Below are 26495 nucleotides of genomic sequence, written 5' to 3'. Positions count from 1 at the left end.
TTCCTCAGGTCCCAGCTGGCAAAGTACCACAAGCGACATCCTAACTGCAGGGGTGGGCGGGGTGGAGGACTCGGTGTTCTGCCCATTCTGCCTGGCGCGTGAGGTGCTAGTGTACCCGGGCCTGAGGCGTCCCAGCGCCAACCAAGAGCCGAGCTGAGGCGGAGGCGATGGCTTCCCAGCCGCCTCCTCCCCCGAAACCGTGGGAGACCCGCCGAATTCCTGGGGCCGGGCCAGGACCAGGACCTGGCCCTACTTTCCAGTGAGTGTGGGATTCTTCTGGCCGCGGGTTTGGTGGGCCGGAGTGGGGACTTGGCGGGAGACGGTTGAGGCCGTTGTTGCGCTGAGGTGTCCCCTCCCCCTCTCAACCAGCCCTCAACGTTGAGGGGTTCAAGGTAGGGAAAGGACGCCAGTGTGGGGAATTTCGATGTCAGACAGCTGTTTCTGACTGGACGGCTCTCGGTACGGATACACTCCAGGGAGCCCCTGGGCGCCTCACTGGGTCCCGGTGCTTGGAAGAAAGGGGGCGGCTTCCTGCTCCTTTCTGTTAGCGGAACACCGTGACAGAACTGCTTGACCCCCTTAAAAGCCTTAGACTTTCGGTCTTTCGCAGATGAGAGTAGCTGGCACTTGCCCAGCCCCGGCTGGACAGGGAGCAAAGTCTCCCCAAAGCTTTTAACAACCTCTCGAGAAGTTGGTGAAAGCACAAAAGGTCGCTTTTACACAACTGGAACCCAAGCCTATACACTTCGCGTTGTTTTTCAGCATAACTCAGCAATGTTTTGGATAAGGATTTGGAGAAGCAACTTCCAAGCGGGAGTTCTAAGTCCAAGGCCAGTGGATGGCCTTTGTGTAAATAGCGTGTCACTTTTCTAAGGCCTGTGTGGTTTTTTATTTGTTTTTAATGAGTGTTTAATGGGGAAAAGGCTAAAATACAATGAAAGAAGAGTTTCACAGCCTTGTGTGTTTCATGTTGGGTGGATCTGGACGTCTGAATTTAGATGATGAGATTCGAATGGCAGATCACCTACCGTAGTAGGTTTACCTAATACATAAAAGTCTCCAATATACTGGAATGTATTTCTGCTATGTTATAAAATCTTGTAATCCTTATTTAAATGTCAAGATGCTTGAACACATTAGCAACTTAATTTAATAGTGATAGATACATAACAAGTAATAAGCTTTAATTATACTGTTAAGGTGGGCGACACTTCCTGCTACCTTTTTTACGAGTGGTTTGACTTTTTAAAAAAAATTTTGACAGCTATTTGGAAGACAGGTTTTATACTCTGGCATCTTTTTTTTTTTTTTAAGATTTTATTTATTTATTTGAGAGAGAGAGAATGAGAGAGAGAGAGCATGAGAGGGAGGAGGGTCAGAGGGAGAAGCAGACTCCCTGCCGAGCAGAGAGCCCGATGCGGGACTCGATCCCAGGACTCCGGGATCATGACCTGAGCCAAAGGCAGTCGCCCAACCAACCGAGCCACCCAGGCGCCCCTACTCTGGCATCTTTTTAAAGTTATGTTTATGTAAAAGTAACCATTTTCCCACTTTTTTTCATTGTGAATTTTAAACACGTAGAGACTGGTTGAGTGTAAGACAATGAATACTTGTGTGTTCACACTTAACTTTAAGAAAATTTTTCCAGGGGCCCTTGAGCGGCTCAGTCAGTTAAGCGTCTGCCCTCCGCTCGAGTAATGATCCCGGAGTTCAGAGATCCAGCCGCATTGGGCTCCCTGCTCAACGGGGAGTCTGCTTCTCCCTCTGCCCCTCACCCCACTGGTGCTCTCTCTCTCTCTCTCTCTGCTCTCTTTCAGAGAGAGAGAAATAAAATCTTTAAAAAAAATTTTTTTTTCGAGATTTGCCTCATTTTTTTTCAGATTTTTTTAAAAATAAAAATTACAGGGGCACCTGGGTGGCTCAGATGGTTAAGCGTCTGCCTTCGGCTCAGGTAATGATCCCAGGGTCCTGGGATCGAGCCCCACATTGGGCTCCTGGCTCAGCGGGGAGTCTGCTTCTCCCTCTTCCTCTGTTTCTCCCACTGCTCATGCTCTCTCTATATATATATCTCTGTGTCTCAAATGAATAAATAAAAAAAAATCTTTAAAAATAAAAATTACAGAAACAGCTAAGCCTCCCATTCTTCTTTCCTGCTATAACTACTGTCCCTTTTTGGTGTTCAGTGTACCCAATTATGTTTGTATACTTTATTTTATACCTTAGTACTTAGGTTTGTGTGTTATATGTATGTCTGTATATATAGTGTTTAGTGTGTTTTTAGATTTTATATAAATATGTTCAAACTATGTATCATTTTGCAAAATGTTTTTCCATTACATATTATTGACTTTGTTATCTTGTTCATACATATAGCTGTAGTTCATTTTATTTGCTGTAGGATATTCTATTGTATAAAAAACTGTTCTTTTGGAGCGCCTGGGTGGCTCAGATGGTTAAGCGTCTGCCTTCGGCTCAGGTCATGATCCCAGGGTCCTGGGATAGAGCCCCGGATCGGGCTCCCTGCTAAGCGGGGAGTCTGCTTCTCCCCCTGCTCATTCTCTCTCTCGCTCTATCTCTGTGTCTCGAATGAATTAAAAAAAAAAACTCTTCTGTTATAGGTATTAAAGTATTAATTATGTATTAAACTGCTGCAGTGACCATTCTCTTTTTTTTTAAGATTATTTGAGAGAGAGAGAGAGCAGCAGCAGCAGCAGGGGAGAGGAAGGGAAGGAGAGGGTGAAACAGACTCCCGGCAGAGCAGGGAGCCCAATTCTGGGCCTGATCCCAGGACCCCAGGATCATGACCTGAGCCACCCAGGCACCCCTGCAGTGACCGTTCTTGTGCCTTTCTCCTTGTCCACATTTCCAGGGGGTTTTCTTTTCTTTCTTTCTTTTTTTTTTTTTTTTAAGATTTTATTTATTTATTTATTTGACAGAGAGAGACACAGTGAGAGAGGGAACACAAGTAGGGGGAGTGGGAGAGGGAGAAGCAGGCTCTCTGCTGAGTGTGGAGCCCAATGTGGGGCTCTATCCCAGGACCCTGGGACCATGACCTGAGCTGAAGGCAGACGGTTAACGACTGAGCCACCCAGGTGCCCCTCCAGGGGGTTTTCTAATAATGTGTTGTTGGAAGTGGAATTGCTTGGTGGTGGGTATGCTTAGCTTCAAGTACTATTACCAAGTTGCTCCCCAAAGTGGTTTTTTATACCAGTTTTTACATTTTCACTGGCACGGTGTTCTGTTTCTCTACATTCTTTCTAACACTTGATGATATTATTTTTTAGTTCTGAATTTGCCAATCTAATGGATGTGAAATGATATTTAATTTTTAATTTGCACTTCTCTGGTTAGTAATAAGATTGAGCATCTTTTTGAATGTTAAATTAGCCATTTGAATGTTTTCTGTTGATATCTTTTGCCCACTTTTTTATTGGCTTTAGGTTTGCTTATTAACTTGTTAAGAGTCCTTTATTCATACTAATTCTATTTTTGTATGTTTTCAATTTCTTTCAGTCTGTGGCTTGTCTTCTTTATTTATATTCATGTTCATTTTTGTTGTACAGATACTTTTAATTTAAATATAGCCAAAATTTTCATATTTTATTGTTTGTTTTTTTATGTCTTGGTTAAGAAACCCTTTCTGCCTCAGATCAAGAAAATTTTTCTCTCTCTTATTTTTTTAAATGTTCGGCATTTCACATTCATACCTTTAACCCACCTGGAACTGACTCTCTTGTACAAAATCAATGCAAAATAGAGAATATATATTTTCCCCCCATGGGGATAAGTATCCCAGTACCATTAATTTATCTATTCTGTACTAGTTTATAATGCTATCTACATCCTGTTAAGTTTTCTTAAATATGTGGTTCTGTTTGGAGGACTTTCCCATATGTTCTACTGGTCTTTCTGTTCTTATGCTAGCACCACTCTTGTCTTATTTTTTTTAAGATTGTATTTATTTATTTTAGAGAGAACAAGTAGGAGGAGAGGCAGAAGGGGAAGGAGAGAATCTCAAGCAGAATCCCTGCTGAGGGACCCCTGCTTACAACCCTGAGATCATGATCTGAGCTGAAATCAAGAGTTGGACTCGACCGACTGAGCCACCTAGGCACCCCCACACTGTCTTTTTAATAAGTTTTGATACCTGGTATGTCAACAGCCTCCACACATTGCTGTTCTTCGAAATTGCCTTTGTTATATTTACCCTTTATAAAAAAGACTGGGATTTTTATTGGAACTTTATGAGAATTTGGACCTTTTTTTGCCTTAAATAATGTTTTATAACTATCTCCATGAAGTACTTTTCCATCTTTTATATCTAGCATAAGTTAGACTTAATTTGTTCTGGTAGTTTAGTTGAAATTTCTCTTGTGTTCCATGCTGACAGTCCTATCACTTACAAATAAGCCAGCATAGATAACCAACATCCTTGTATTGCTCCTGACTTTCATCGGAATGCTTCTCAAATCTCACTATTAAGTATGATGTTTGCTTTTCTGTTTTTAATAGCTTTCCTTTTGAACTTCTATCTCCTTACCTTGCTCAGATTTTTATTATGAAGGAGTATAAATTTTATGAATGACTTTTATGCATTTGTTGAGATAATTAATTTGAAAATGTGGTTTATTTCATCAGTTAACTTTCTAATGTTGAATCATGAGTAAATTTCTGGGTGAACTGCTTAATTGTGATTATTTTGTAAAATATAATGTTGAATTCTGTTCTAATATTTTAAGACCTTTGCATATATATTTTAGGTGAAATTAGCCTGTAATTTTCTTTCTTTGTACTATACTTTTTTGGCTTTATATCCAGGTTGTATAACTACAGAAATTTTTCTGTTGAGTCTAATTTTCATTCCTCTATAGGTAGACTATTTTTTCCTTAGTAGCCTTTAAGATTTTACCTGATACCTTGGTCCCCTGCAACTTTATTATGCTCTATTCAGGTATGAATATACAGATATGTATATTTTTTCCTCCTGCTCAGTAGCTACAGTGTTCACACTCAGTACCTATAATGTTCACTCTAAGGAGTCAATCTTTCTTTAATTTAGGAAAATTTTCACTAAGTATATCTTTATTGTTTAAACACTATTCTTTCCCATCGCTTCTTCCGGGAGTCCTATTAAACATTGTATCAGGAATAGTTTCTGCTACAAGTAACAATGTATGACTTACTCCACTTTGGACTATAAAGACATTTCTTGTTAACAGGAAGTCTAGAGAGTCTGAGGATCTGCTAACTCAACGTTGTCTTTAAGGGACCTACATTTTTCCTGGCTTCCTTTTTATTTTCTTTAAGCTTTCCGAGAGTTTGGGCCATTTCTGTTGTATTCTTGCTTCTTTGAAAGAAATCTCTTTTTTTCCTCTGGTGGCTTTAAAGATTTTTCTCTTTGTTTTTGGTTTTCAGCGATTATACTTTGTTGGGCTTCAGTGTGAATGGCTTTGTTTGTGTTATTTGCAGTGGCATTCATAGAGATACTTGCATCTGACTTAATGTCATTCATTAATTAACACACACTACATCAGAAAAGTCTCAGCCATTATCTCTTCAAATACTGCTTATGCCTATCATCTTTTCACCCCTTTGACTCCAACTGCATATATGCTCTTTATTTCACTGTACAGCCCATACCCTAAACTCCTTTCTGCATGTATTCTTTTGTTATTCATGCTTCATTCTGGGTATTTTCTTCTGAATTCTCTTCTGGTTCACTGATGTTTTTCTTTCAGAATGTCTAATCTGGTATTGAACCAGTCATTAAATTAATAGTTTTGGTAATTCTAATTTTTTAGTTTTAGAATATCCATTTGGTCCTGCTTTACAGTTTCTATTCTCTGCTGAAAAAATCTCAGTCTTGTCTTTTTTCCTTGAATATTTTAGTCATAGTTGTTTAAAGTCTCTTCTTAATAACTCCATTATCTGGACCCCTATGGATCTCTTTGTATTATCTGATGTTGTTCCTTTTTTTTTTTTTTTTTTTTGACATATAGTTTAGTGTTCATATAGGCCAAATTATTTTTTAATGAGAGCTGGACATTGTATATAGATAATTTAAGGCAGTTTGAGGCCTAGGATGCTATCTTCCTCTTGAGAGTTTTACCTTTGACAGGCACCTTATGCCACTAGCAGTGTAGGATCATTTTAATCCAGTCAAGAATTGAGCCAGTTTGAAGCTGTGGTTTTAGTTCCTGCCAGAGCTAGCCTATTTCTTGTATACCATTTCACCCTTATTCCTAGTATATGGCCCTTTAAGGTCCCAGTCTGAAGTGTGGGGTTTTACGTTGGCCCTCCTCTTTAGGGGTTCTGAACTCTAGTTTTTGTCTCCTTAGTACAGTGAGTCTATTGAAAGCTCTGCACAGCTTCTTGTCCTTCAACCATCTCTTCCAGATTGACCCTTGTCCCTTGAGAAACTTCTCAAAATGGACTCTGAGTTTTCTCTTTCTCCTGGATATTAACTTCTTAATTCCTCAATGCCTTGTTCTCTCATGTTTTAAACAGGTAGTGTTATATTTTTTTAGCCTTTCTAGTTTTTTGGGGTTTTTTTAAGATTTTGTTTATTTACTTGAGAGAGAGAGACAGAGACAGAGAGCATGAGCAGGGGGTAGGCGCAGAGGGAGAGGGAGAAGCAGACTCCTCGCCGAGCAAGGAGCCTTACGCGGGACTCAATCCCAGGACCCTGGGATCAGGACCTGAGCCTAAGGCAGACACTTAACGACTGAGCCACCCAGGTGCCTAGGTTTTTTTTTTAGTGGGAGGATTAGTCTGATGACCTAGAATGCCATTACTTGAAGTGGAATTCCCCGAGTTCTGTATTTTCCACTGTGTTCCTTAGTGTACAACAACTAATTTTCTTCCCTTATAGTTGCAAGACAATCCCTGTGGCTGGGAGAATCATGTCTAAGATTTGTAATGGATTTTTTCATATTTACATGTTTTTATTTCATTTCAGTTTTTATTTCATAGATGATATTGCTTCATGGAGCTCTTTGACTATTTTAATGCTTAGCTGTTATATAAAATTTGTTTTTCCTTGAATGAATTTTCATTCTTTTTTTAAATTGATATTCAGTTAATTAACATATAGTTAATATGGGTAGGGTTCAGTGATTCATCAGTCTTATATAACACGCAGTGCCCATTACATCCCGTGCACTCCTTAATCCCATCACCCAGTTACCCCATGCCCCACCCCCTCCCCTCCAGCAATCCTCAGTTTATTTCGTGTGGTTAAGAGTCTCTTAGGCTTGTCTCCCTCTCTGATTTCATCTTATTTTTCCCTCCTTTCCTCTATGCTCCTCTGCTTCGTTTCTTAAATTCCATATATAAGTGAAATCATATGATAATTGGCTTTCTCTGATTGACTTATTTCACTTAGAGTAATACCCTCTAGTTCCATCCATGTCATTGCAAATGGCAAGATTTCATTTTTTGATGGCTGCGTAATATTCCATTTGTGTGTGTGTGTGTGTGTGTGTGTGTGTGTGTGTGTGTGTACACACACACTACATCTTTGTTATCCATTCATCTGTCAGTGGACATCTAGGATCTTTCCATAGTTTGGCTATTGTGGACATTGCTGCTATTAACATTGGGGTGCAGGTGCCCCTTTGGATTACTACATTTGTATCTTTGGGGTGAATACCTAGTAGTGCAATTGCTGGGTCATAGGGTAGCTCTATTTTCAACTTTTTTTTTCTTTTTTTTTTTATGTTAGTCACCATACATTAGATCATTAGTTTTTGATGTAGTGTTCCATGATTCATTGTTTGCATATAACACCCAATGCTCCATGCAATACATGCCCTCCTTAATACCCATCAACAGGCTAACCCATCCCCCACCCCCCCACCCAAAACCCTCAGTTTGTTTCTCAGAGTCCATAGTCTCTCATGGTTCGTCTCCCCCTTCATTTTTCCCTTCCTACTATCTTCTTTTTTTTTTTTTTTTAACATATGATGTATTATTTGTTTCAGAGATACAGGTCTGTGATTCATCAGTCTTACACAATTCACAGCGCTCACCGTAGTATTTTCAACTTTTTGAGGAACCGCCATACTGTTTTCCAGAGTGACTGTACCAGCTTGCATTCCCACCAGCACTGTGAGAGGGTTCCCTTTTCTCCGCATCCTCACCAACATCTGTGTTTCCTGACTTGTTAATTTTAGCCGTCCTGACTGGTGTGGGGTGGTATCTCATTGTGGTTTTGATTTGTATTTCCCTGATGCTGAGTGATGTTGAGCATTTTTTTCATGTGTCTGTTAGCCATTTGTATGTCTTCTTTGAAGAAATATCTGTTCATGTCTAATGCCCATTTCTTGACTGGATTATTTGTTTTTTGGGTGTTGAGTTTGATAAGTTCTTTATACATTTTGGATACTAATCCTTTATCTGATAAAACATTTGCAAATATCTTCCCCCATTCTGTAGGATGTCTTTGGTTTTGTCAACTGATTCCTTTGCTGTGCAAAAGCTTTTTATCTTGATGAAGTCCCAATAGTTCATTTTTGCCTTTGTTTCCCTTGCCTTTGGAGACATGTCTAGCAAGAAGTTGCTGCGACCAAGGTCACAGAGCTTTCTGCCTGTGTTCTCCTCTAGTATTTTGATGGATTCCTATCTCACATTTAGGTCTTTCATCCATTTTGAATTTATTTTTGTGTATGGTGTAAGAAAATGGTCCAGTTTCATTCTTCTGCATATGGCTGTCCCAATTTTCCCAGCACCATTTGTGGAAGACTGTCTTTTTTCCATTGGATAGTCTTTCCCACTTTGTTGAAGATTAGTTGACCACAGAGTTGAGGGTCCATATCTGGGTTCTCTATTCTATTCCATTGACCTATGTGTCTGTTTTTGTGCCAGTACCATACTGTCTTGATGATTACAGCTTTGTAATAGAGTTTGAAGTCTGAAATTTTGATACCTCCAGCTTTGGTTTTCTTTTACAACATTCCTTTGGTTATTCGGGGTCTTTTCTGATTCCATACAAATTTTAGGATTATTTGTTCCAGCTCTGTGAAAAAAGTTGATGGAATTTTGATGGGGATTGCATTGAATATGTAGATTGCTCTGGGAAGCATAGACATTTTCACAATATTTGTTCTTCCAGTCCATGAGCATGGAACGTTTTTCCATTTCTTTGTGTCTTCCTCAATTCCTTTCATGAGTGTTCTATAGTTTTCAGAGTACAGATCCTTTACCTCTTTGGTTAGGTTTATTCTTCTGTATTTTCTGGGTTTTGGTGCAGTTATAAATGGGATCGATTTCTTAATTTCTTTCTTCTGTCTCGTTAGTATATAGAAATGCAGCTGATTCCTGTACATTGATTTATATCCTGCCACTTTGCTGAATTCCTGTATGAGTTCTAGCAATTTTGGGGTGGAGTCTTTTGGGTTTTCCACATACAGTATCATGTCATCTGCGAAGAGTGAGAGTTTGACTTCTTTGCTTATTTGGACACCTTTTATTTCTTTTTGTTGTCTGATTGCTGAGGTTAGGACTTCTAGTACTATGTTGAACAACAGTGGCGAGAGTAGACCTCCCTGTCATGTTCCTGACCTTAGGAAAAAAGCTCTCAGTTTTTCCTCATTGTAAACAATATTCGCTGTGGGCTTTTCATATATGGCTTTTATGATATTGGGGTATGTTCCCTCTATCCCTACACTGTGGAGAGTTTTAATCAAGAAACGATGCTGTATTTTGTCAAATGCTTTTTCTGCATCTATTGAGAGGATCATATGGTTCTTGTCCTTTCTTTTATTAACGTAGTGTATCACCTTGATTGATTTGCAGATGTTGAACCACCCCTGCAGCCCAGGAATAAATCCCACTTGGTTGTGGTGAATAATCCTTTTAATGTACTGTTGGGTCCTATTGGCTAGTATCTTGTTGAGAATTTTTGCATCCATGTTCATCAGGGATATTGGTCTGTAATTCTCCTTTTTGGTGGGGTCTTTGTCAGGTTTTGGGATCAAGGTAATGCTGGCCTCATAGAACCAGTTTGGCAGTTTTCCTTCCATTTCTATTTTTTGAAACAGCTTCAGAAATATAGGTATCAATTCTTCTTTAAATGTTTGGTAGAAATCCCCTGGGAAGTCATCTAGCCATGGACTCTTGTTTGTGGGTGGTTTTTGATTACTGCTTCAGTTTCCTTGCTGGATATGGGTCTGTTCAGGTATTCTATTTCTTCCTGTTTCAGTTTTGATAGTTTATACGTTTTTAGGAATGCATCCATTTCTTCCAGATTGCCTTATTTGTTGGCATATAGTTGCTCATAATATGTTCTTATAATTGTATTTCTTTGATGTTGGTTTTGCTCTCTCCTCTTTCATTCATGATTTTATTTATTTGGGTCCTTTCTGTTTTCTTTTTGATAAGTCTGGCCAGGGTTTATCAGTCTTATTAATTCAAAGAACTGGTTCCTAGTTTCCTTGATCTGTTCCCCTGTTTTTGTTTTTAATCTCTATATCATTGATTTCTGCTCTGATCTTTATTATTTTTCCTCTCCTGTTGGATTTAGGCTTCATTTGCTGTTCTTTCTCTAGCTCCTTTAGGTATAAGATTAGGTTATGTATGTGAGACTTTTCTTGTTTCTTTTTTTTTTTTTAAAGATTTTATTTATTTATTTGACAGAGAGAGACACCGTGAGAGAGGGAATACAAGCAGAGGGAGCGGGGGAGAGAGAAGCAGCCTTCCCACTGAGCAGGGAGCCCGATGCGGGGCTCAATCCCAGGACCCTGGGATCTTGACCTGAGCCGAAGGCAGACGCTTAATGGCTGAGCCACCCAGGCGCCCTGAGACTTTTCTTGTTTCTTAAGAAAGGCTTGTATTGCTATATACTTCCCTCTTAGGACTGCCTTTGCTGCATCCCAAAGGTTTTGAACAGTTGTGTTTTCATTTTCATTTGTTTCCATGAATTTTTTAAATTCTTAATTTCCTGGTTGACCCATTCAGTTTTTAGTGGGATGCTCTTTAACCTCCATGCATTTGTTTTCCTTCCAAATTTTCTCTTGTGACTCAGTTCAAGTTTTAAAACATTGTGGTATGAAAATATGCAGGGAATAATTCTAGTCTTTTGGTACCAGTTGAGACCTGATTTGTGACCTAGTATGAGATCTATTCTGGAGAATGTTCCATATGCACTCGAGAAGAATGTGTATTCTGTTGCTTTAGGATGAAATATCTGTGAAGTCCATCTGGTCCAGTGTGTCATTCAAAGCCCTTGTTTCCTTGTTGATCTTCTGCTTAGATGATATGTCCATTGCAATGAGTGGGGTGTTAAAGCCCCCTACTATTAGTGTATTGTTATCAATGTCTTTCTTTAATTTTGTTATTAATTGGTTTGTATAATTGGCTACTCCCGTGTTAGGGGCATAAATATTTATAATTTTTAGATCTTCTTGTTGGATAGACCCTTTAATTATGATATAGTGTCCCTCTTCATCTCTTGTTACAGTCTTTGGTTTAAAATCTATTTTGTTTGATATAAGGATGGCTACCCCAGCTTCCTTTTGGTGTCCATTGGCATGATAAATGGTTCTCCACCCCCTCACTTTCTTTTTTTTTTTTTTTTTTAAGATTTTATTTATTTGAGAGAGTATGTGAGCAAGAGAGCACAAGTGGGGGAGCAGCAGAGGGAGAGTGACCAGCAGACTCTCCACTGTGCAGGGACCCTGACGTGGGGCTTGATCCCAGAACCCTGAGATCATGACCTGAGCCAAAGGCAGCGACTTAACCAACTGACCTACCCAGGCGCCCCCCCCTTTCATTCTGGAGGTGCCTTTGGGTCTAAATTGAGTCTCTTGTAGACAGCCATATCAAGGGTTCTTGCTTTTTTTATCCAGTCTGATACCCTGTATCTTTTGATTGGGGCATTTAGCCCATTTACATTCAGAGTAACTATTGTAAGATATGAACTTAGTGCCATTGTATTACCTGTAAAGTCACTGTTTCTGTATATTGTCTCTGTTCCTTTCTGGTCTTTGTTGCTTTTAGGCTCTCTCTTCACTTAAAGGATCCCCTTTAATAATTTTTGCAGGCTGGTTTAGTGATCACAAATTCTTTTAGTTTCTGTTTGTCCTGTAAGCTCTTTATCTCTCCTTCTATTCTGAATGACAGCTTTGCTGGATAATGTATTCTTGGCTGCATATTTTTCTCATTTAGCACCCTGAATATATCATGCCAGTCCTTTCTGGCCTGCCAGGTCTCTGTGGATAGGTCTGCTGCCAGCCTTATGTTTCTACCACTGTAGGTTGAGGACTTCTTGTCCCAATGTGCTTTCAGGATTTTCTCTTTGTCTCTGAAATTTGCAAGCTTCCCTATTATATGTTGAGGTGTTGACCTATTTTTACTGATTTTGAGGGGGGTTCTCTGTGCCTCCTGGACTCAAATACCTGTTTCCTTCCCCAGATTGGGGAAGTTTTCAGCTATAATCTGCTCAAATATACCTTCTGCCTCTCTCTCTCTCTCTCTGTCTCTCTCTCCCTCTCCTTTCCTCTGGAACCCCAATTATTCTAATATTCTATATTAGAATAGACATATATTATGTATATAGTATATATAATATACTATATATAGTAAATGTAAAAATGAAAATTAAAAAAGACTTAAAAAAAAGAGTTGATAAAATAAGAAACTACTTGAAAAGGGAAGAAAGGGGGTGCCTGGGTGGCTCAGATGGTTAAGTGTCTGCCTTCGGCTCAGGTCAGGATCCCAGGGTCCTGGGATTGAGTCCCTCATCAGGCTCCCTGCTAGGCGGGGAGCCTGCTTCTCCCTCTGCCTCTGCCTCTCTCTCTCTCTCTCTCTCTCTCTCTCTCTCTGACTCTCATGAATAAATAAATAAAACATTAAAAAAGAAAAAAGGGAAGAAAGAAAAAAGAAAAAAATTTAAACTGCCAGACTAAAGAATCATGAGAAAAAAATCCTCAATTCTATATGCTGTTTTCCCCTAGCACTGGAGTTTTGCAGTTCCGTGTGATCAGTAGACTTGGTATTAGTGAATGTTCCTGCTGGTCTTCTGGGGAAGGAGCCTGTTGCACTGACTCTCAGGTGTCTTTACCCCAGCAGAATCACACACCCCCTTGCCAGGCGGCCAGGGCTCAGTGTAAGCAGCTTTGGATTGTTCTGTGTGGCTTTTTTTCCCTGAAGGCTTTCCATAACACTTTAGAGGATGAAAATGGCTGCGCCCAGATCTCCAGCCCCGGATCTGAAAATTCATGCTCCCCAATCTTCAGTGATTCCTCACAGAAAAGCAGTCAGTCACTCTTGTCTCCCTGGCTTGTTTCTGCACTGTGTTCACCCAGCCTGTGACCGAGTGTTTTTATCTCAGGCACGCGACCCTGTTTGGAGTCTCTAAACTTTACAGACTCCTGCGGTGAGCACCCACACCGCTCCTCCCAGGACATGGATGGGGGTCACGCTGGGGTTCTGCCTTTTTCTGGGCCCCTGCTTGGACAGTGCCATGGTTCGAAGTTTATGGCAACACCAAGCTGAAAGCCCTCTCCTGGGCTCGCTGTTTGCAGCTGGCTTCCCTGCTCCGACGCTTGGGAACTCTGCTGCACTCAGGCACCCCTGTTCTTTCTGTGACCCCGGGGATCCTGAGACCACACTGTCCCACCTAGGATTCCACCCACCTTAACCACCTGAGCACCTTCTAAGGCAGGGACATCCCCCCGCCAGAGCAGATTTCTAAAAGTTCCAATTTTATGTTTTGCTGCTGTATCACTTTCCCTTAGCTGACTTATGGAGGCTCCCTTCCCCTGTAGTTTATCTTCCAATATATCACCCTAATTCACTTCTCTGCATCTCCTACCTTGCAAAAAAGTGGTCACTTTTCTATTTGTAGAATTACAGCAATTCTTTTCTTAGATCTCTGGTTGAGTTTGCAGGTATTCAGAATGATCTGATAGCTATCTAGCTGAATTCCATGGACCAGATGAAACTAGGATCCCCTGCTCCTCCACCATCTTCCCAAGAAGCTGAATTTTCATTCTAATTGTTGATTTTTGTTAGTTTGGTTTCTTAGTGTTTTTATTTCTTCTTGTGTATCTTCTTTTTTTAAAGATTTTACTTATTTATTTGACAGAGAGAGACACAGCAAGAGAGGGAACACAAGCAGGGGGAGTGCGAGAGGGAGAAGCAGGCTTCCCACAGAACAGGGAGCCCAACACGGGGCTCGATCCCAGGACCCTGGGATCATGACCTGAGCCGAAGGCAGACGCTTAACGACTGAGCTACCCAGGCGCCCCTCTTCTTGTGTATCTTCTTGATATGTTTATTTTGAATAGGTTCTGTTTCCTTTTTGAGTTTTTGAGTTGTTTCCTTTCCCTTCTACATTTACCTCTCTCTGTCTAGTAGGTTTCTCTTGCCTCTCCCTGCTCCTTCAGCATCCACCCTACCATGTACGAACCTGTATAAAAATGGTGGCTTAGATTAAGGATATCAAAGATTAAGTCACCAAGTCAGTGAGTCAGTTGTTAACTTGTTTCATTTCCTGCACTTGAGATGTTAGTCAGTGTCCTACCCTTCTTAGTTTTGTAACTTTCTAAAAATCTTAAACTATTGTCAGTAAATTTTATAATCTCTTTTTAGAAGTCAGTGTATTGCATTCCAACCCACAGCCTCAACAATGAACTAGTTCCATTTGTTTTGTTTTGTTTTTAAGAGAACCAGTGAGTTGTTGTTTTTTTTTTTAAGATTTTTATTTACTTATTAGAGAGAGAGCACAGGCAGGGGGAACGGCAGGCAGAGGGAGAGGAGAAACAGGCTCCCTGCTGAGCAAGGAGCCTGATGTGGGGCTCGATCCCAGGACTCTGGGATCATGACCTGAGCCGAAGGCAGACACTTAACGGACTGAGCCACCCAGGCGCCCGAAACTAGTTCCATTTGAGTGGAGCACTATTAGTTCTTATTATTTCCTAGAAGCATAAGTCCTGGCTGTCACAGCCTGATTTCAGATCCAGAATTGAGTAGGCCCATAGCTTCACCCTTATAATAATTTTTTTCTTTCTGTTTAGTTTCTGTTCCATAAATCTAGATATGCCTGTTTGTTCTCTTTGTTTTATCTATTATTGCTCCTACTTTAGAGCAGAGCTACTTTATGAAAACCAGAAAATGCTACACTATTTGTTAGTCAACTGACCCTTTTTAAAGTTTGGTTCCACTTTTTGTGATGTGATAGGATATGAAGTAAATATAACCCATGAATTATTCTTCCCAAAAATGTTAACCTGATTCTAATTAAACCTTTAAATGCAATGTTTAATTCAACTGGAAATATATAGAGAGAGATATTTAAACAACATTTTGGGGTCTCCTGGGTGGCTCAGTTAGGCATCCAACTCTTGATTTCGGCTCAGGTCATAACCTCAGGGTTGTGAGATTGAGCTCCATGATGGACTCCATGCTCAGCTGGGAGTCTGCTTGAGATTCTTTACCTTTTCCTCTCTCCATGCCATGTGCTTTCTCTCTAAAAAAAACAAACAACATTTTGGAGAAACACAGATCCAGAATGTAAGACATTTTAAAACAAACTGGCTCAGGCGCCTGGGTCACTCAGTCGGAAGCATCTGCCTTCGGCTCAGGTCATGATCCCAGGGTCCTGAGATTGAGCCGTGCATCGGGCTCCCTGCTCAGCGGGAAGCCTGCTTCTCCCTCTCCCTCTGCCTGCCGCTCCCCCACTTGTGTGTTCTCTCTCTCCCCATCAAATAAATAAATAAATAATCTTTAAAAATAAATAAGTAAATAAATAAGCAAATAAAACAAAACTGGCTCTACAAAAAGTCAAGGACATTTAAAAGAAACAGATAATTCTAATTTAGAAGAGATGAGGAAACAACCAATGCAGTGTGTGAACCTTAATTGAATTTTTGTTAAAAAAAACCACAACAGCCTAAGACTTTTTAAAAAAAATTTTTTATTGTTATGTTAATCCCCGTACATTACATCATTAGTTTTAGATGTAGTGTTCCATGATTCATTGTTTGTGCATAACACCCAGTGCTCCATGCAGAACGTGCCCTCTTTAATACCCATCACCAGGCTAACCCATCCTCCCCCCCTCCCCTCTAGAACCCTCAGTTTGTTTTTCAGAGTCCATTGTAAAAGACTTTTTTTTTAAAGATTTTATTTATTTATTTGATAGAGAATGGGAGAGAGAGTGAGAGAAAGCACAAGCAGGGGGAGCAGCAGAGGGAGAGGGAGAAGCAGGCTCCCCACCAAGCAGGGAGCCCGATGTGGGACTCAATCCCAGGACTCCGGGATCATGACCCGAGCCGAAGGCAGATGCTTAACGACTGAGCCACCCAGGCACCCCCTAAAAGACATTTGACTCTTACAACTCAATGATAAAAAAGCAAATAACCTAATTTTTCAAATAGGCATTTCTCCAGAGAAGATCTAAAACTGGCCAATAAGCGCATGAAAAGATAATCAACATCATCAACTATCAGGGAAATGCAAAACAATACCACAGTGAGATACTACTTCATACCCACTAGGATGGCTAAAATGAAAAAAAATAATAATAACAAGTGCTGACAAAGATGTGGAGAAATTGGAACATTCATGCACTGCTGCTGGGAATATAAAATGGCACAGTTGCTTTGGAAAACAATCTGGCAGTTCCACAGAAGGTTAAGCATAGTTACTGTATGATCCAGCAACTCCATGCCTAGGTATATATACCCAAGAGATATGAAATATATCCACACAGAAACTTGTATATAAATGTTGATAGTAACATTAGTCATAATAGACAAAAAGTGGACACAATGCAAATGTCCATCAACTGACGGGTGGATAAACATAATTCAGCAATAAAAAGGAATGAAATACTGATAAATGCTACAATATGGATGAACCTTCAAAACATACAAGGTGAAAGTAGCCAATCACAAAATACTGCATATTGTATGATTCATTTACAATAGATTCTCATTATTTGCAGATGCTGAATTTGCAAATTTTCCTACTCACTAAAATTTATTGTAACCCCAAAATCAATACTCATGGCACTTTCATGGTCATTCACAGACATGCATAGAGTGGCAAAAGATCTGAGTCTTCTCTCAGCTGAGGTTGAACAAAGCAACACTCTGGCGTTTTTTTTTTTAAGATTTTATTTATTTGTCAGAGAGAGGGGGAGAGAGAGAGAAAGTGAAAGTGCACAAGCAGGGGGAGCGGCAGGCAGAGGGAGAAGCAGGCTCCCCACTGAGCAAGGAGCCCGATGCGGGACTCGATCCCAGGACCCTGGGATCATGACCTGAGCCAAAGGTAGATGCTTAACCGACTGAGCCACCCCAGCGTCCCAACACTCTGGCTTTTTGTTTCAGCTTTATGTTATAAACAGGTGTCCTTTTCACAGTTTAATGGATGCCACATTTTTCATATTTTAGTTGGTGATTTTGCTGTTTTAAAATGGCCCCTAAGCTTAGTGCTGAAGTGCCTTGTTCCCTCAGGAGCAGTGATTCCATATTTGCTAATTCAATGTTCACAGCAACTTTATAGGATGACTATTGGAAATAACAAGAGTTGACTATACATGAGGTATCTAGAATAGACAAACCCATAGAGATAGAAATTAGATTAGTTGTTGCCTAGGATTGGGAATAGAGCAGGAAATAGGTAGTGATTGCTAATGAATATGGGATTTCTTTCTGGGATGATGAAAATGTTCTGGAATTACATAGGTTGATAGTTGTACACCTATATGAATATACAAAAAACCCATTGATTTTTATACTTTAAATAGCTCTTTATTCTTTAAATAGCTGAGTTCATGGTATATGAATTTTATCTTACTAAAGCTATTTAAAGACATTTGATGATAATTTTTATCTGTTGAATATCAATTGGATAATGATGGAATTGTTAATTTTTAGAGATGGGAAAAAGGTATGGTTTTGTATGAAATATCTTTGCTCTTAGGATACTGAGGTATTTAGTAGTAATATATCGAGTCTAGGGACGCCTGGGTGGCATAGTCAGTTAAGCATCTGCCTTCGGCTCAGGTCATGATCCCAGGGTCCTGGGATCAAGTCCCATGTGGGCCTCCCTGCTCAGCGGGGAGCCTGCTACTCCCTCTGCCTGCTGCTCCCCGTGCTTGTGCTATCTCTGTTTCTCTGACAAATAAATAAATAAAATCTTTTTAAAAAATGTATCAAGTCTACAAGTTACTTTCAATGGTTCAAGAATTTTTTTTTTAAGATTTTATTTATTTGAGAGAGACAGCATATGTGTGTGTAAGCATGATTGTGGGGAGGGGCAGGGGGAGAGGGAGAAGCATGCTCCCCACTGAGCAGGGAGCCCTACGATATGGGGTCCTATCCCAGGACCCTGGGTTCATGACCTAAGCTGAAGGCAGACACTTAACCGACTGAGCCACCCAGGAGCCCTGGGTTCAAGAATTTTTAAAAGACTAGAGAGTAAGAGAAGGAAAGCAAATACAAACAGCTAAGAAGGTAAAGATTTATGGAGCCCAGATCTAGAGAAAGGTGGAAATCCACAATGGTGAGAGTGGGTTCCCATAGAAGCTGCTGCTGATTCCAAAAGAAGCAGTTTGGATGATGAGAAGCCAGTTGAAGAGCACTTTTGACAGACCCTTGGAGGATGGTTAGAGTCTAGTGGTCTGGAGGTGCTGATAAATTACCTACAACTTGTGTTATGACCCTGAAAAGATACACCTAGATATGAGGGTATAAAAGAAGCAAACAGGCCCTTAACAGGAATATAAGCCCAGCTTCAAATCATCTCAGTTCCTGAAATTAGATTAAGGATATCATGGATTGATAATAGCCTTAGCAGCCTGCCTGAAGTAAACTAGAGGATAGTTAAGAAACCAGTATCCAGAATGAAATACATCTGGAGGAAGAGAGCATCATCCAGGGTCTCAAATTATTGCTACAGTTCTTCATGTATGTCTGATGCAGATGCATAAGCAAAACCAAATAGCAGGACCCAGAAGGACATTAGGTAACATAAATGGAAACTAAGTAAAACAACAGATGAGAAAACAGATTCGTAGGGACTCCAGAAAATGGAGTTAACAAAGAGACTTTTAAGTTAATATTGTTTAATACGTTGATGGCAATAGAAGAAAACAAAGGAATTTTGGCAGGTATTTGGAAAGTATTAAAAGGAAAAGGAATATCTAGAACAAAAACTACAATAACCAAAATTAAGAACTCATTGGGTTTAACCACAGATTAGACATTGCTACAGAGAGAACTAGTGATTTAGAGCAGTGTTCTAAGTGTGTCCTGTAACTACCGAGAGTACAGACTGGCTGTGTTTCAAACTGTGTAATAACAGTCCACAAGATAAGGAAACTTCATGCGGGATGTAAAGCAGCGTTGACACTGAGCACACTATTTAGTTTAATTAGCATTAAGAATTCATTGATTTACATTATGGCACAAGATACTTATTTTGTGATGGATTGGCCCTTGAATAGCAGTGACTTGAAGGATAGGAAGAAAATATCCAACATATTTTTGCACAAAGAGACAAAAGTACAGAAAATACAGAAAGGAATGAAGAAATTTAGGGGATGAAGCAAGGTGTAATTTACAAATAGAGAAGATGGGGCGCTTGGGTGGCTGAGCCGGTTAAGCATCTGCCTTTAGCTCAGGTCATGATCCTGGAGTCCCTGGATCAAGTCCCATATCGGGCTCCCTAGTCAGCGGGGAGGCTGTTTCTCCCTCAGTCCTTCACACCCCCTCTCGTGCTCTCTCTCACACTCTCTCTCTGAAATAAATAAAATCTTTAAAAAAAAAAATAGTCCTATAGCAGTCCTTCTCAAAATATTTGTGCTGATAGCCAATACTCTTATAACATACAGTAAAAATATAGCAATGTCATGTTACTTAACAGTCTCATTTGTTGTACTTTAGTATATGTGCTGCCGAAGCGAGCACATCATTTGTTGTACTTTAGATCAGTACATACGACTTGTGATTAAAACACTGGTCCACAGACCTTGTTTTAAGTGGCATGATACTAAAGAAATTGAATTCATAATTAAAATCTTAATCTTGATGCTGAGAATAAAATTCAGTGTTCATTCATGCTAAAAACTCTTAGCAAATAGAAATGGAAAAGGAACTACTAAATTTACAGCAACCCTGCAGCAAACATAATAATCAATGGTGACATGTTGAGAACTTTCCCTTTGAGATCAGGAATGAGACAAGGATGCCTGTTACTTCTGTTCAAGATTGTACAGCACGTCTGAGGTATAATAGCTTAATAATCAGAGCTGTAAGAATTGAAAAAAGAAGAAATAAACCTACCATTATTCACATACAGTATGACTGCAAATCCTTAAGATTTTTGAAAATCCAATAGAATCAAAAACAAGATTGCTGGATACAAGCACTATATTTTTTTTAAAAATCTATCATTTCTACGTAACAGTATCAAAGTGAAATTCTAGAAGACACCATTTACAATAGCATCAAAAAATATCAAGTATATATGAATAAACTTAGAGAAAACCTGCCACATGGAAACTATAAAACATTATAGATTCTCAATAAAGTTATTTTTAAAAACCATTATTGAGGGGTGCCTGGGTGGCTCAGTCATTAAGCATCTGCCTTCAGCTCAGGTCATGATCCCAGGGTCCTGGGATCGAGCCCCGCATCAGGCTCCCTGCTCTGTGGGAAGCCTGCTTCTCCCTCTCCTACTCCTCCTGCTTGTGTTCCCTCTCTCACTCTCTGTCTGGCAAATAAATAAAATCTTTTTTTTTTTTTTAATTTATTTGTTTGACAGAGAAAGAGCACAAGTAGGCAGAGCGGCAGGCAGAGGGAAAGGGAGAAGCAGGCTCTCTGCTGAGCAGGGAGCCCGATGCGGGGCTCGATCCCAGGACGCTGGGATCATGACCTGAGCCGAAGGCAGCCGTCCAACCGACTGAGCCACCCAGGCGCCCCTAAATAAATAAAATCTTTAAAAAAATAAATAAAAATAACCATTATTGAGAAAAATCTTTAAGAAACCTAATAAATGTGAGTTGAAACTCTCACTTTTATAAAGCTGTAGTTTATCTCAACCTACAGATTCAGTGTAATCCCAAACAATCTCAATAGGATTTTTTGGGGGTGAGGGTGTGGAACTTCAAGCTCTGATACTAAAATGTATGTGGAAATTCAAAGTGTCAGATAGCCAAAACACTCCTGAAGTTGAAGAACATTGTAGGAGGACTTGTTTTATTGGATACTAAGACCTATTATAAAACTATAGTAATTAAGGTAGTGCCATTTAGGTGCAAGGATAGACAGATACATCGTTTGTACCTATGAGAAAATAGATTAAAGATACTTCTAATAATGCCAGCGTAAGTAAACAAGAAAATAGCAGAGTTTAGTCAGCTATTTTACTTGTTCATTTTGTTTTACGACAGATTCTAAGCATGTGGATATTAGAGACTATTCCTTATTCTTACCACATCGTCAGTAGATCTGTTGTTAACACTAGATATGTAAGAGGTGTTTAATAGTTATTTGAATTGAATTTATGTGCTTAAGTTACTATTTTGAATCTTTATTTGGTTTTAGGTCTGCTGATTTGGGTCCTACTTTATTGACAAGACCTGGACAACCAACACTTACCAGAGTGCCCCCACCCATTCTTCCAAGGCCATCACAGCAGACAGGAAGCAGCAGTGTGAATACTTTCAGACCTGCTTACAGTTCATTTTCGTCAGGATATGGTGCCTATGGAAATTCGTTTTATGGAAGCTATAGCCCTTATAGTTATGGATATAATGGGTTGGGCTATAACCGCCTCCGTGTAGATGATCTGCCACCTAGTAGATTTGTTCAGCAAGCTGAAGAAAGCAGCAGAGGTGCATTTCAGTCCATTGAAAGTATTGTGCATGCATTTGCCTCCGTCAGTATGATGATGGATGCTACCTTTTCAGCTGTCTATAACAGTTTCAGGGCTGTATTGGATGTAGCAAATCACTTTTCCCGGTTAAAAATACATTTCACAAAGGTTTTTTCAGCTTTTGCATTAGTTAGGACTATAAGGTATCTTTACAGACGATTGCAGTGGATGATAGGTTTAAGAAGAGGCTCTGAGAATGAGGACCTATGGGCAGAAAGTGAAGGAACTGTTTCTTGCCTTGGTGCTGAGGACAGAGCAGCTAACTCAGCAAAATCTTGGCCAATATTCTTGTTCTTTGCTGTTATCCTTGGTGGTCCTTACCTCATCTGGAAACTGCTATCTACCCATAATGATGAAGTAACAGGTAAGAGTAAGAGAATGGGTTAAAAAACCATATAACAATCTCAAATTTCAAGCATAGATTTGTTAAATTAGCATTCTTCATATTCATTTGTATTTAATATTTTGATCCAGTTATATTTTCAATTAAGAACTTAAAAACTGGACAATGAATATGTAGCAAAAATAGGCTTATTGATTTATTTATTGTTTGTTTAATATAACAGTACACACTGCCTGACTACTGTTTACAAGATACTAAACTTGATGCTGTAGAGGATACAAAGATACATAGGACATAATTCCCTTATCTTTCTAAAACTTATTGTCAGGGAAGTGGGTAAAACAATACACAGGTAATTGTAATTTTGAGCTTGAAGAAAAAGAGAAAGTTCATAATAGATATCCTAGTGAACATATTGTTAGATTTTATATCGTGTTAATTATAGAATTTACTTTGGGGGGGTACTTTTCTCTTGGCAAATAAATTTATGCAGTTTATAAACCATAGCCAGTGAACTGTAAACCCTAATCCTTAATCTTAATTCTTAATTTGGTTTATAGACAATACAAACTGGGCAAGTGGTGACGATGACCATGTAGTTGCTAGAGCAGAATATGATTTTGCTGCTGTATCTGAAGAAGAAATTTCTTTCCGTGCTGGTGATATGCTAAACTTAGCTCTCAAAGGTAATAAAACATGAATAAATTGGAATTTTCCATGAATTTTTTGAATTTGTAAATGGAGTATTAAAAACTGCAACAAAGGATCTTGGTCATTGTTAGTTAACTCAGAAGTAGTTGCTAGGGTTTCTCTGTCGTGTCAGTTTAGAACTTCTAAATCTGGGCCTGTGGGAGAGAAATGCCCAACAGGGTTGTTCTAATAATATTTCACTGAGATGAGGAAAGATTTTGTTTATATCTCTTCTCAGTCTCTTCTAAACTCAAAGCTTGAATTCCAAACTCTGTTAATCCCCACACAAAAACATGAAGTAAGCACTATATGTAATAAATCTGACAACCCAAAGAAATTATCCAGTGTCATGTAAGTATCTCTCTCAGTCTTTGATTGCTTTCTTTTTTATTTGAATAGTGTTTACTTCAGAAACTCCAACATGAATATTTTAGGAATTACTGTCATGAAGTATTAAAGAACCTCATCAAAAAAATTTATACACATCTCAGGTTTATTTTATAATAGTTTTTAATGGCCCCAGGCAAAATGGCCTTTTCCCTTTAGCTTTCCCCAGTAATGATCAGAATTTTTAATGGATTTGGGGGGAAAAAAGATTTTTGTGTGTTTGTGGGGATTCAGGTTTGCTAGGAAAAGTAACATTTCGTTGGTAAAGATACTAGTGACAATAACAGCTGTCCTTTATAGTACAGGGCACTACAGTTTACATCTTGCATTTTAACCCTTATAATAATGGTATGATGTGGGTACTTTTATTATACTGTCCCTATTTTACTTATGAGAAAACTGAGACTCAGAATGACTAAATTGTCCAGGATCACAAAGCTAAGATATGATGGAGCTAGACTATAAACCTAGGTTTGTCCCACTTCAAAACCTGTACTTGTAACCACTTTGGCTGTTTTCCATGTGATCGATTAATGGAAACTTGAGCCTTTAGTTTTAGTCATTCTTTATATAGGGAAAAAATACCTTCAATGTTCACAATATTTGTTTATTGTATAAGTAACTGAAAAATTTGGATCAAATTTGCTAAATCTCTGCCTCATCCCTCATACACAAAACCTAGGCTTCTAAGTATTCATATTTTTCTTCTAGTGCAAATAGCACTTTCAGATAATTAGTTTTAATTTATCTAAATAAAGTATAAAAAAGATCAAGTGTGGTTTCTTTCAATTACATTATAATATTTCAGGAAAATTTTATATCTCAAATTATTCTTCCACTATTGATGCCTCTTAAACACTTTAGCTTTGCTTGTTTGCTTTTCTCCATTGCTCACATAAAGTATGTTTGAGCATTTAAAACAAAAATCAGTCACAGACATAGTTGATTTTAAGTGTTTTATTTTTTTTCTCTATTGTTCTCAGAGTTCAAGCCCCACATTGGGCTCCATGTCAACATGGAGCCTACTTAAAAAAAAACAAAAAAAAGGATTGTTCGTCACAATCACATAGAATGAATTTTATATTTTGGCAAAAGTATATAAAGAAATTTGGCTTGTATAAAGGTATATATTTTCTATGCTTGCTTCTAACTTCTATTGAGAATGAGAAATTCATTTCTTAAATTTCAATTTAAAATATGAAAAACACTGATGTTAGTTTAGCTTTTGGGAGAACCGAATCTCCTTACTCTATATAGAGCAACTGATATAAACTTCATGTTCTTTAAGGTTGAAAATATATTTAGTAAGTATAAAATAAAAAGTATATAAGAAAGGACCCTAGAACTGTTAAGCCTACTCATCATTTGATTTTGAATATATATACTATTTGTTTATGTATTTTAGTATGTAAGTGTAACAGATTTTACTTAATATTTTATTATCAATATTTTGTTGGACTCCAAAGTGTATTATAATTACAAGGCTGTCTTTTCTTCCATCAGAACAGCAACCCAAAGTGCGTGGTTGGCTTCTGGCTAGTCTTGATGGTCAAACAACAGGACTTATACCTGCTAATTATGTCAAAATTCTTGGTAAAAGAAGAGGTAGAAAAGCAGTGGAATCCAGCAAAATTTCCAAGCAGCAACAATCTTTTACCAACACAACACTAACTAAAGGAGCCACGGCTGCTGATTCTTTGGATGAACAGGAAGCTGCCTTTGAATCTGTTTTTGTTGAAACTAATAAGGTTCCAGTTGCACCTGATTCCACTGGGAAAGGTGGAGATAAACAAGATCTTTGATATCTTTTATGTTTGCCTGCAATTGAACTATACTTTTTAAAAATTACTTCTTACAAAGAAATTAATCTACAGTCCAATGAACACATTTGTTAATGGCTATTCCAGGTGTTTTGCTGCTAGAAATTATTAAATGTACACTAGTGTGTTGATCTAGTGACCTGGTTACATTTTACAAGTTATTGGACCATGAGGATATTTGTTTCACCTAGATTTTAAGATTATGGAGACTGCTATCATTTTCATCTTATTTAAAATCCTATGTTTTATTGAAAGTAAGATTGATGAACTGTAGAATACACTGTTTGCTACAGTAAGGGTCTTTAATGCTTTTTAAAGTTAGAGCTTAATTGATTTGGAATCCTCCCAGAAATTGAGTGATAAGATATAAATATGAGAACAGGCAAAAGACCACTTTTTTTTTTTTTACAACTTTAAACTGAATAATAAAAATTTTCTGATCTGTGTTATATCCAGTCTTGGGTTTGCTTTAGACAGTAATATGTTTTTAACCTACCAACAACTGATACTGTTACTTTTTATTGTATTTTTTAAAATTTATCTTGGAAGGGTCACTAGAAGTATTCTGAAGGAGATTATTCTAGAGTGATATTTAGCCCTTATAGTTTTTTCCTGCTAGTAAAAAGGCTGAAATTTATCTTTCTTACAGATTATTTCCATTTCTTCTGAGGATCATAGAACTTTTTATCCCTTTACAATATAACTAGTTTTCAACCTGGATAAATCAGAATATATGAAAGATTTACTTTTTTTTTCTCCAGCCAAGACTCAAATCCTTTGAGTTTGCACATAACAATATAATCAGTTCTAGCAGTAATGATTTAAATCTTTTCATGGATTCTCTGCTTTTCCCTAGTATAATTTCTTTTTAAATTCCATATTCAGGCTGTTCTTTAAACATTGAAAATGTGTCACATTGGATACACATTTCTTTTAGGTTTAGTTTTTACTACTGAGACTATAAATAAAATGCTGAATTGCCATTTAAGATATGATAATACTATATGACTTGTTTTGTGTTTAAAAAATGACTTTAAATGCAGTTAAATTTTAGTACACTGAATATTTCCCCACAAAATTGGAAAATCCATCTACTTGCTGTGATCATACTACAAAATAATATTAGGACTACAGGTATACAAGAATACATTTACAGATACTGTTCAAAACCTGGAATTATTTGATAAAAGATTTTGATTATTTTCTTCTTCTTATAGACTTTATGTTCATCAAATAAGTAATTCTAGAACAGTTCACACAAAAACATATAAGAACCAAATATATATTCAGCATAGAATTTTGGGCTTTTTGGGAACCTCTCTTTTGAAATGACAGCATAAGTAACATATAATTTAGAATACAAATATTGA

The 26495-nt window shown here is 38.4% G+C and overlaps 1 protein-coding gene across 1 annotated transcript; it reads left to right on the top strand.

The window, feature by feature from the left end:
* Positions 1-101: 101 nt before the first annotated feature.
* PEX13 (peroxisomal biogenesis factor 13) lies at positions 102-26495 on the top strand. The gene is made up of 4 exons (XM_045884937.3): positions 102-259; positions 21555-22249; positions 22789-22914; positions 24809-26495. The coding sequence occupies exons 1-4, from the start codon at positions 168-170 to the stop codon at positions 25105-25107; spliced, it is 1212 nt and encodes a 403-aa protein (XP_045740893.1). The 5' UTR covers positions 102-167; the 3' UTR covers positions 25108-26495.

Source organism: Mirounga angustirostris, unplaced genomic scaffold, assembly GCF_029215605.1.
Source record: "Mirounga angustirostris isolate CCGP_5_RB_7025 unplaced genomic scaffold, mMirAng1.0.hap1 SCAF_10, whole genome shotgun sequence".
Lineage (NCBI taxonomy): Eukaryota > Metazoa > Chordata > Mammalia > Carnivora > Phocidae > Mirounga > Mirounga angustirostris.
The sequence above is the reverse complement of the archived record's forward strand: the minus strand, read 5'-3'. Positions and strand labels throughout refer to the sequence as shown.